Genomic DNA, 12,674 nt, shown 5'->3' with positions numbered 1-12,674 from the left:
TATTGTGAGAAAAAATGTCCACTGAATATACAAACCAAAATTACTATTTGTCACTAATAATTAATAATAAATTATCAATCATTTTTACATTAAAAATTCCAAGTTCATTTACTAAAATGCCGATTTTAAAAACAATATTCAATGGGATTAATAAAAACTCTTAATTATATTTTCATGTGTTCCCAGAATTGAGCTAATATTTCATAGTCATTATTTAATAATCAAAGAAATTCAAAGTGATGCCTTTTATTTCTATTTCATCATTCAATACATATTGAGAATTGAAGACAATATTTATGAATGCTCACCACTTTTCTGCTCTGTATTTCTATGAGATGCATATTTTAAAACTGTAGATAGAATCTCTTTTAGGGGATCTTAAATTTTTACCATCAATATTTATTTCTTTTAAAGCTGCAGAGTATTTCATTGTGTAATGTATCATATTACATCAGTTCATTAATTCATTGAGGGGCACTTAATTGACTCCATAGAGCTTCTACTGTGAATATTATTGCAATGAGCATAAAAGTAAAAAAAAAATTAGACATTCTGATTCAATATGATTGAATGTATTCCCAAGAGAAGAAATGTTAGACCACCTAGTAATTTTATTTTTACTGTATTTTTGAGACTTTCAGGTTATTTTGGCACCTTATCAATAATTTATATTTTTAGAAAAAGTGCATAAATGTTCATTTCCTCATATTTACTAAACCTAGTTATCATTCCATTTTGGTCACAGCTTTATAATATGCTATAACACATCTATTTATATCATTGAAGTTTTAATTTCCAATTATTTGATGATCAGAAATTTAAAGCACTTTTCTACATGTCTTTGAATTTCATATTTCTTCTTTTGTCAAGTTTCTGTTAATAACATATGTTAGCTTATAAAAAATTATTTGCTTTCTTTCCTTTGAGTTGTTTTGCTTCCTTGTATGTTTGGAATAATGGCCCCTTTTATGAAAGTTATGGCTTGAATTTAATTTTCTATAAAATGAGGCTCTGTCCACTTTATTACTTACTTCCTGTGCTATGAGTTAGAATTTACTCAGCAGGCTTCTGTATGCTTCATTTGCCTATGTTGTTGCACATCTATTCAAGAAACCCTTGCGTACCCTATGTTCATAAAACAGATATTCTCTGCTTTTATGCTTTGGGATAAGAGTTAAAAAGGCATCATTGTTTGTGTGGCTGACAGTTTTTTTCAGTGCCATTTACTGAACACACCCATCAACACTGTGTGTCCTGACACATCATAGAAAAGGCAATTGGTCTAATACTTGGTTTTATTTTGGGGTTTGTAAGCTTGTTGAATTAGCAAATATTCTTTGGTGTTTGAAAAATCAGTCTCAGCTAATACAAAAGGCAAATTTTAAAATATGCTAAAACAGAAGTGGGAGAAAAGAGAAATATGGATAAAAATGTAAAGATTTGTACAGAGAAAACATTCTTAATTATTTAATGGACTTTTTGGTGGCTACAATTAATAATAACATACACAATTTGATTTTTAATAATTGTACATCAAAAATAGTAACTTCATCAAGAGTAATGTTAATTCAGTTAAATCTACCCCAAATAGGTTATTATATAGTGTGTAAAAATTCATATGATTATTATTTGTCTTTTAAAACATTAATGTAAAAAATCAAATTCCTAATATATAGATATAAGGTTTAAGGAACACATATGTCTACTTATAAAAGCATATTTCTAAAAGAATTTTATTAATTTTTCTTTGCTCAGAATTCACTAATGCAAAATTAATTACTCTGGAAAATAAGTCAAAGCATATGCTTTGACAATTAGGTTCTCCAAAATGTAATGTCCTGGTGACAGAGGCAGCCCCCTTTTCTCTAGATATCATCGCTCCAGGGACTCATGATTGAGTGAAAAGCATGAAATAAAACACAAACATAACTAATGTCCCTTGCAGAATTATAAACAAACTATTGACAGCTGTTTGATTTTTCTATAGGTTGGAAATTATATTTTCACTTTAAAGTAATAATGACACTCTAACAATAAAAATGTAAACAATATTTTTTATATTGAGAGGTAACCTTTATTTAATTCTCAAAGTCATGGAATAATACCTAGTTTAGCCTCTTGGAATGTATTTTGCTTGGCAATAGGGTATAATCAAAGAAAGCCATGGCATCTGTAGCATAAATGAAGTGGTTTTTTGGGGAAGCAGGAACCATAAGTATCTGAATGCTTTAGCCTTGGTTTAACTTGGATGTGGCAAAAAGGAGCAGAATTGCTCATCTCCTTATGAATTCACAAGATTCTATAAAATTTTATGTTTTATTTTGTGACTGAGATTTTCATTTCTCCCACCTTGACTCATACAGGATTAGTAACAAACTAGTAAGTAATAATTTCATGGATTAATCATATCAATAAATAATTTCATTTCTACTAATTAATCATAATTTTTCATAAAAGTTTGAAGTAATCTTTTTTTATTATTATAGGACCAATTTTTACTTGAGTAACTGCTTGACTAGGCCAGGACTACTCTTTTTGTTTCTTGAGTTTCTATAATTTTAAATTATAATAAATATTAAAATCATTATTTTAATAACAAGGTGTGTATATGTATATACATATTATTATTGAAATTATCTTCACTATATCTTCACTTTAAAATAATAATGACTGTTTACTCTGGAGTAATATATTAGTATCAGATGGTAGAAACTTAAACAGTCATTTCCATAATGACTGTAAGAAATTGCTTCCCCAAACTCCAGTAACACATAAGGAATCCTTCTTCCTGCATTACTATTATTACTTTTGTTGTTTGTTTTCTTGAACATAACTAATCTTACTAAGAGTGAAGTTTTTGTTTTTATTTCTCCAGAGATTAAATGTTTCAACTATTTTTCATGTATTCATTGTCCATCTGTATTGATTTTTCCAAGTTATTTGTTTAAACTATTTGTCTGTTTATTACCTGGGCTAATTGTTATTTTTGTGTGTGATCTTCAAGTTTTGGATATATTCTGGATATCAGTTTTTTTGAAGGATGAGTAGATAGAAAAGATTTTCTCTCATTATTTGGACCAGTGTCCCACATGCAGTTGCTTCCTTCACCTTGAAGAATGCTTTAAATTATAATTATATTATATTTAAATTAAATGTATTATAATTAAGTCTAAGAAAATTATAATTTTTTAGGATTTCTAAAATGGATTATAGATTAAACAAAAGTTATGTTTGTTCCTTCTATTCTCAACAGTTGCAGAAAAACCTATCAGAAGCCTATATCAGTTAGTCAAATAGGGGAATTAGGACTTACCTCTCAAGTTTGAGAATTTGCAGAAAATTTTTCTCACTTTTGCCTTTATTTAAATATGATGAATTAAAATATATGAATCACAGGTAAAATTTTATTAAGAGATTTACAATTCTTGCAACACTTAATATAATATCTTGTCACAGTGGTCTTGAATCTTCTAGAGTTGACCTGCCTTATTGACAGTGCATAAAAAGTTAGTCTATCAATGTAAATATACAAAAATTTAATACAAGGTATTTGTATTATATAAGAAGATATTTTGGAAAGAAGTAATATAGTGCACTGATTCTATATTTTGCCCTCATCTCTTCTTTGACTATTCTGAAGAAACACTGATTAATTTTAAATAGAATATTGCATCTGTTTATTCCAAGATTGGTAGAAGACTATGAACCCATAGAAGTTATATGATATATAACTAGGATATTAAAAATCTCATTACCTTGAATTTCATGGCAACAATTATTTTACATATTTTATTCAATTTACTCATGTGTAAAAAACCATACCAAAACCATTTGAATATTTGTATGAGTGTTTGGAGTACAGTAAGTCTGTCTATCTGGGATTTCAAGAAGATACAACTGAAGATAGTATGCTAAATGGATTCTTCTTATTCATCTTCATTACATTTATTCCCATTGATTTTTAAGGTTTCAAATATTTTTCTTATATATTTGTCAAACAGAGTCATTTAAACAACATTGTTTACTCAACTAAATTTTTAGAATATGTGTCTTTATGTCATATTTCTATATTGATAGACTGGAAATTAAAATTATATTCAGGCAAATTTCAAGTAAAATGTTAATATTAAAAGTATTTGACAATATGCATCTTTCTTCTATTTTTATGCTCATTATTGCCTTCAGTTTATTTAAGTTATCCATGGAAGAAAAGAAATCAGAGAATGGAATCTGGACAATAGAGGGTATTGCCTAGAAATTGGTATTCTGTCATAGAGAAAATTATGCTACAAAGTTGCACACCAATAGTGAAACATCATACACCCCAAATTATCATGTTCAACAGTCTTTGACTCTCTACTGATCAGACTGATAGTGAGTTTCTGTTTAACCACTCATGCACAATGAACTTCAGCATTGTTAGTGAGTTTATGATTTTGGGACTTACTCAAAAATCTGAACTTCAGGGAATACTTTTCATTGTTTTCCTTTTTATCTACCTTGTAGCTCTTCTTGGTAATTTGCTAATTGTTGTTGCCATAATCTATAACACCACCTTGCACACACCCATGTATATTCTCCTTCTGGCCCTGGCTGTGGTGGACATAATCTGTACTACAAGCATCATCCCAAAAATGTTGGGAACAATGTTAACTTCAGAAAATTCGATTTCATATTGGGGCTGCATGTCCCAGCTCTTCTTTTTTACATGGTCCGTAGGGGCTGAGATGGTGCTCTTCACTACCATGGCCTATGACCGCTATGTGGCCATTTGCTTCCCACTTCGGTATACTACTATTATGAACCACTATACATGTGTAGCCTTGCTCAGCATTGTCATGGCTATTGCAGTAACCAATTCCTGGGTTCACACTGGTCTTATTCTAAGGCTGACTTTCTGTGGGCCAAATACCATTGATCACTTCTTCTGTGAAATACCCCCACTGCTTGCTTTGTCCTGCAGTCCTGTAAGAGTTAATGAAGTGATGGTATATGTTGCTGATATCACACTTGCTGTGGGAGACTTCACTCTAACCTGCATTTCCTATGGATTTATTATTGCTGCTATTCTTCGCATCCGTACCACAGAAGGCAAGAAGAAGGCCTTCTCTACGTGCTCATCTCACCTCATGGTGGTGTCCCTTTACTATTCTCCCGTAATCTACACCTACATTCGACCTGCATCCAGCTATACCTTTGAGAAAGACAAGGTAGTAGCTGCACTATATACTTTAGTAACTCCTACATTGAATCCAATAGTATACAGCTTTCGAAACAAGGAGATGCAGTCAGGAATTAGGAAAGTATTTGCATTTTTAAAAGGTTAATGGTTTCAGAGTGGAATACAACCTTAGTCCAGTAAAATCATCTCCTGTAAAATCTCAAATTCGTATCTTTTCTTTTATGAGTACCCACTTCACATGTAAGTGTGGTATCTAAAATCCATTTTCTGTTTTAAAAAGTCACAGAATTGATCCAGAGTAGAATTCATATATACCAATGATAATCACATTAGAATATATAAGCAATATCAAAAGGGCCATTTCAGATACTTTAAGGCACCAACTCACATGCTTCCTTTAGTTTCAGCGAACACATCTTCACCAATATAGTCATATAGAAAAATGAACTTTTCACAAGAGATATATTCAGATTTTGGACTTACAGATGATCTAAGTAATTGAAAATTTTCAGAATCTATTAAACAATCCATTAAAATATTATAAAAAATTATTAAAATAATTAAGTGTTTTATTTTTATTTTATGACTGAAAACCAAACCATATATTTGATACATAAAAGAAGTAAAGACTGAAACATAAAACTCTCATGGTGAGAAGCTGGTGATATGGATTTATAGACAAGAATGTTTGCTGTGGAAGGATTAGTACCTGTGTTCAAACACCCAGCACAGATATAAAATATAGGCATGGCCACATATGCATGTCACTGCAGTGTTAGTAGCCAAGGACAGGCAGATCCAATTAGATTAGCCAAAATATTCAGGTTAAGTGAGAGATTCTAGCCTTATGAATATATGAGCACAAATACACCATAAAATATGTAATACTTCTATTATAAAGTCTAATGATGTAATAACACGGAGCAATAATCATTGATAGATTCTGAAATTGACTGAAGACATGATATAAACAAAATAATAAAACATTCACAGTATAGTAGATTTCATTGAAATTCTAGGTTTGATATAACGTGACACTACTAAAGTTTATCAACACTCAGATGATGCAGAGTATAATCAATCCATTTCCTTTAAAATATAAATAAAAACATAAAAATAGAACTATAAAAGAATAAGTTTTAGGCGATTTACCAATTAACAGCAAAATAATGGCCTCTTATGTAAGCTCAGGCTATGAAACAGTTGTAAATACAATTATTACAAGTCAATCTTTGTAATGATATTTAAGAAGTATTAACTTTAACTGGATAGGAACCCTTTTGTTTTTTATCAATCAGCTCCTTTTAAAGTGATATACATATGTGGAAAAGTAGATTAAAACACTGTGGAATAAGTTCTGATTTGAAATTATGCATCAACACTTGATCATTAACAAGCTTTACTCTATGATTTTCTAAATGTTTGTTAAGAAATTTCCTCAATATATATGTAAAAATAAACAAGGTATTTGACTCTCTTGTGAAGTGAAAAGATTATTAAATTAGCTTTTGCCAAAAATAATGACTTGTTATATTTGTTTCAATAGTATTCAATACTGTGTGTGTGTGTGCATGCGTGTGTGTGTGTGTGTGTGTGTGTGTATGTGTATGTGATATAGCACTTGCTGATTCTGCTTTGTTTGTGTATATGTATATGCTTTAAAGGCTGGCCACTCTTCAGTGGCCCACCAATAATGGGTGTCTCTCCTTCTTCCACTAGTTAGTAGTAACCTGTAGTTCTAAATCTAAAAATGAGACTCATGAAATATCCTTTTATTCTACATAATCAAGCCCATTAATACTGTTATTTTAAGTTTGTGTTTATATAAGCATTCAAAGAAAAAAGACTATTTCACAGAATGATAGTAGACAGGAGGGTATAGAAGAATGAATGGGGGGATGGATGGAAATATGGTAGGAGGAAATATGTAGTTCTATTTTAATTAAAAAGTAATTCCTTGAAAATTTGTTAATATTTTTCTGCATATTTGTAGTTTTTGTTTTTGTGAAGATATTAACACCTTTCTGGGAATATTAAAAAGGAAATATAACAAAATGGCTCAGTAATTGATTATTTTATGCATTTCTTTAAACAAATATTTTATTTATTAGTTTTTTATTATTAGAGACAACATTTAAGGTTTAGAGTAAATCTTATCTGATGTATCTATTTCCCCATACCTGGGGAACTCTGACACAGATAGTAATATAATGTCAGGTTTTCGCATTACTCATTTTGATACTATGAAAAGAAATTAAATTGATAGTAAAAAAAATAACTATTGAAAAGAAAAATCATATGAGTTTACCAAAATGGACAATTAACAATACATTAAAACATTAAATAAGTGACTGACTGTGGAATGCTCAGTCATGAACAGGACATCTGTATCTTACAATCTTCTGCCAAGTAGTCTTTTTTTCTAGTCATATAAAGTTTATTTCCAGAGTGGAATAATTATAAGCTGGGCAAGTATCTTTTAAAAGTTAAATACACAGCTATTCAAAGCAATGATTGGAACTCATGCCCCATGACATCTAACATCTTTTCTAGACAGCTTAGCCTGTTAATTTTGTATTTATTATTATTATTTTTTTAATTTAGTGTTCCTTTACATTTCAGCTGCCACTCCCCTCCTCGTCTATCCCTGACCACTCCTCATCCAGTACCTCCTCCCTATCTCGAAGAGTATGTCCCCATATCCATTAGTCTTAGGAATCATTCTGGAAGAGTGGATGAGAAAGTTTCTAAGAGTTAAAGATTATATCTGCCGCCATCGGGCTACCCTCCTCGCGGGGCGCCCCGGCGGGCAGGAGGGCGGGCGCGGGCCGAGGTACGTTATCTCAGTCGCTGTCTTATTCCAGCTGCCCGTAGCCATGGCCCTGCGCTACCCCATGGCAGTGGGCCTCAACAAAGGCCACAAAGTGACGAAAAACGTCAGCAAGCCGAGACACAGCCGCCGCCGCCGGCGCCTCAGCAAGCACACCAAGTTCGTGCGAGATATGATCCGGGAGGTGTGCGGCTTCGCGCCCTAAGAGCGGCGTGCCAAGGAGCTGCTCAAGGTGTCCACGGACAAGCGAGCACTCAAGTTTATCAAGAAGAGGGTGGGCACGCACATCCGCGCCAAGAGAAAGAGAGAGGAGCTGAGCAACATGCTGGCAGCCATGCGGAAGGCGGCGGCCAAGAAGGATTGATGACCCCTCCCCCAATAAAAGATGGTTCTAAAAAAAAAAAGAGTTAAAGATTATGAATGTACCTGTGTCTTCAGAACATGACATTTATGCTGCATTTATAAACTCACAGCAGCTGTGCTTGGTAGAAAAGACCTGATCAATAGTCATCATTTCAGTGTGGAATGAATAGAGACTCATGAGCGCTCACATCTAGCTGGATGAGTCACTGACAAGTTGATGGCTTCTCAAGAATGGGAATAGTTTTATTTAAAATTTTCGAACCTAGTAGGTCAACCAGAATACAGTGGATGACCTCACTCCAATTAGTATATGGGCAGCACAGATTGGAATTAAAAGGCTGTTTAAGAAAGAGAAAACATGAAGTTGGGTTAGGATAGTGTTGGGCTAGGCAGTGGATCTGGTTGACATTAGAGAAAGAATAGGGGTAAATATAAGCAAAACACTTTGCACACAAGTATGAAATTCTCAAAAATTAATTAAGATATATTTAAAATAGTATAAATCAAACAAATGATTTTGTAATTTGCTCTTATTATATTCTATTAATAAATCACCACGATAACTTCTGACACATTTTCATTTAAAGTGTATGGGGAATCCATCTCATATAGACACCAAACCCAGACAACATTGTGGATGGCAAAAGTCCTGTGACAGCATAAATGCACACAGGAGCCTCGTATAGCTGTCTCCTTGGAGGCTATGCCAGAGTCTACCAGCAAACCATTGAATTGAGCATGGAGTCCACAATAGAGGAGTTGGAAAGAGCTGAAGATGCTGAAGGGGTTTGCAACCCATAGGAAGAATAACAATATCAACCAAACAGACCTCCCAGAGCTCCCAGGGACTAAAGCACCAACCAGTGAGTACACATGGGGGGACCCAGAGCCCATATATATAGCAAAGGATGGCCTTTTCAGCCACAAGTTGGGAGGAGAGGCCTTTGGTACTGGGAAGATTCGATGCCCTGATGTAGTGGAATGCTAGGGCAGGAGGGGAGAGTTTGTGGGTGGGTGGAAAGCACCCTCATAGAAGCAGGGGGAGGGAAGATAGGATGAGGGGTTTCCAGAATGGAAAACGGAAAGGAGATAAGATTTGAAAAGTAAATATATAAAATATCAAATATAAAATAAAATGTAGGACTGGAGAGATGGCTCAGTGGTTAAGAGCACCGACTGCTCTTCCAGAGGTCCTGAGTTCAAATCCCAGCAACCACATGGTGGCTCACAACCATCTGTAATGAGGTCTGATGCCCTCTCCTGGCTTGCAGGTGTACATGCAGGCAGAAAGCTATATGATGTATACATAATAAATAAATAAATATTTAAAAAAATAAAATATAAGTTAAACAATTTAGTTTTTATTCAGAAGTGTAAGATTTTTTTATTTTAATTTTTTGAAATTTTATTGGTTATTTTAATTATCTACATTTTCTTTCCCAGTCTCCATTCTCCAAAACCTATTCCATCCCCACTTCTACCTACTTCTATGAGGGTATAGTTTCTTATGGTTAATTAATGTTCCATAGCGTGGACATGTATTTTATGGGAGATTATTTAAAAAGTTTATAATTGAGAAACAATTGGTAGTATCAAATATACTGCTATTAATTCATCCATGCATCATTCAGTATTTTCCCAAGGATATATAGCTTTGCTAAAGTAAGCATTATATTCTATGACTTTGCTAATTTTATATTAATTTTAAGACATAGGTTTAATTTTTATACAAAATGACAGCAACTCTCTGTACCTAAATCCTGTGGGAAGCGAGCTAGACTCTAAGTACAGACAATCCTGAGAGCTGAGGGAAGACAACCATTTCTGCTACTATTCCTGGCCGAAAACTAACCTGCCTAGTGCCCTCTGTGCCCTCTGGGCAAAGGAACCTAGGAGCAGTCATGGGCAGGAAACTGCCAGACTCTTCCTGTACCCAGAGCTAAAAGCCCATCACCAGAAATGCCAACACACCTGAGAGCAGATGTGAGGCCAACTCCTCTTCTCCAAGCAACCTACCTGGAGGCTTTAAGACACGCGAAACCAGGGGCAGCTCTCTGTTCCCAGTTCCAGGTGTAAGAAAACAGATCTACAGGAGTACTGACACACAGACTTACAGGAGGGTCAAGACACTGTCAGATACAGCAAGTCAAGCTAACACAGAGACAACCTGATGGCAAGAGGCAAGCACAGGAAACCAAGTAACAGAAACAAAGAATACTTGGAATCATAAGAGCCAAGTTCTTCCACCAAAGCAAATATTGAATATAAACACACTGGAAAAGCAAGGTTTGGATTTCAAATCACATCTCATGATGCTGATAGAGAACTTTAAGCAAGTCATATATAACTCTGTTAAAGAAATACAAGACAACACAGGTAAACAAGTAGAAGTCCTTAAAGAGGAAACACAAAAATCACTTAAAGTATTATGGAAAAACACAAGCAAATAGGTGAAGGAATTGAAAAAAAACCATTCAAGATCTAAAAATGGAAAAAGAAAGAATAAAGAAGTCACAAAGGGAGACAACCCTGGAGTTAGAAAACCCAGGAAAGAGATCAGGAGGCATAGACACAGGCATCACCAACAGAATATAAGAGATGGAAGAGAGAATCTCAGGGGCAGAAGATATCATAGAAAACATTGACACAACCATCAAATATAATGTAAATTGCCAAAAGCTCCTAAACTAAAATATCCAGGAAATCCAGGGCATAATGAGAAGATCGAACCTAAGGAAAACACATAGAGTGAAGACTCCCAAGTTAAATGGTCAGGAAATATCTTCAACAAAATTATGAAAGAAAACTTCCCTAACCTAAAGAAAGAAATACCCACAAATATACACGAAGCCTTGAGAACTCCAAAGAGATTGGACTAGAAAAGAAATTCCTCCTGTCATGTAATAGTCAAAACCCCAGACAGACAGACAGACACACACACACACACACACACACACACACACACACACAAAATAAGAAAAAGGAATATTGAAAGCAGTAAGAGAAAAAGGTCAAGTAACATCTAAAAGCACACCTATCAGAATTAAGCCAGACTTCTTCCAGAAGTCCTGGGCATGTGTCATACAGACATTAAGAGAACACAAATGCCAGCCCAGGCTACTATATCCAGCAAAATATCAATTAACATAGGTGTAGAAACCAAGATATTAATTGCAAAACCAAATTTACACAATATCTTTCCACAAATCCACCCCTACAAAGAATAATAAGTGGAAAATTCCAAAACAAGGAGGGAAAGTACACCCTAGAAAAAGCAAGAAAGTAATCTCCTTGCAACTACTCCAAGAGAAGAAAGCCACACAAATGTAATTCCACCTCTAACAACAAAAATAACAGGAAACAACAATCACTCCTCATTAATATCTCTAAACATCAATGGACTCAATTCCCCAATAAAAAACCATAGATTAGCAGACTGGATACTTGACAGAACCCAGCCTTTGCTGCATATAGGAACACAGATCAGAGACAAAGACAGACACTACCTCAGAGTAAAAGGCTGGAAAAACCTTTCGAAGTAAGTGATCCAAAGAAACAAGCTGGAGTGGCCATTCTAATATTGAATAAAATGGAATTTCAACCAAAAATCATCAAAAAAGATAATGAAGGACACTTCATATTCATCAAAGGAAAACTCTACCAAGCTGAACTCTCAATCCTAAATATCTGTGCTCCAAATGTAAGGGCACCTACTTCTATAAAAGAAACTTTACTAAAGCTCAAAGTACACATCACACCACATACAACAATAGTGGGAGATTAAAACACCCCACTCTCATTTATGGATACATCATGGAAACAGGCACTAAATAGAGACAGAGAAACAGAAGATATGAACCAAATGGATTTAACAGATATTTATAGAAAATTCATCCTAAACAAAATATATACCTTCTTCTCAACACCCCATGGTACCTTCTCCAAAATTGACTATATAATGTTACAAAACAGGTCTCAACAGATACAAGAAGATTGAAATAATCCCATGCATCCTATCTGATCACAATGGACTAAGGTTGGTCGTCAACAAGAACAAATATCAAAATCCAACATATACATGGAAGTTGAACAATGTTCTACTCAATTATAACTTGGTCAAGCAACAAATAAATAAGACTTTTAGAATTTAATGAAAATGAAGGTACGACATTCCTAAACTTATGGGACACAATTAAAACAGTGCTAAGAGGAAAACTCATAACTCTGAGTGGCTCCAAAAAGAAATTGGAGAAAGCATATATAAGCAGATTGACAGCACACCTAAAAGCTCTAAAACAA

General features: G+C 33.9%; 1 protein-coding gene and 1 pseudogene across 1 annotated transcript; both read left to right on the top strand.

Moving 5' to 3' along the window:
• The first annotated feature begins 4,403 nt into the window (after nt 1–4,403).
• Nucleotides 4,404–5,327, top strand: LOC116894257 (olfactory receptor 13G1). Its single transcript, XM_032895962.1, has one exon. The coding sequence runs from the start codon at nt 4,404–4,406 to the stop codon at nt 5,325–5,327; it is 924 nt and encodes a 307-aa protein (XP_032751853.1).
• Nucleotides 5,328–8,040: 2,713 nt separating this feature from the next.
• On the top strand, nt 8,041–8,376 carry LOC116894256 (annotated as a pseudogene).
• Nucleotides 8,377–12,674: the final 4,298 nt, after the last annotated feature.

Source organism: Rattus rattus, chromosome 2 (genome assembly GCF_011064425.1).
Source record: "Rattus rattus isolate New Zealand chromosome 2, Rrattus_CSIRO_v1, whole genome shotgun sequence".
In the NCBI taxonomy this organism is placed as follows: domain Eukaryota; kingdom Metazoa; phylum Chordata; class Mammalia; order Rodentia; family Muridae; genus Rattus; species Rattus rattus.
This window is presented reverse-complemented; position numbering and strand designations above follow the sequence as displayed.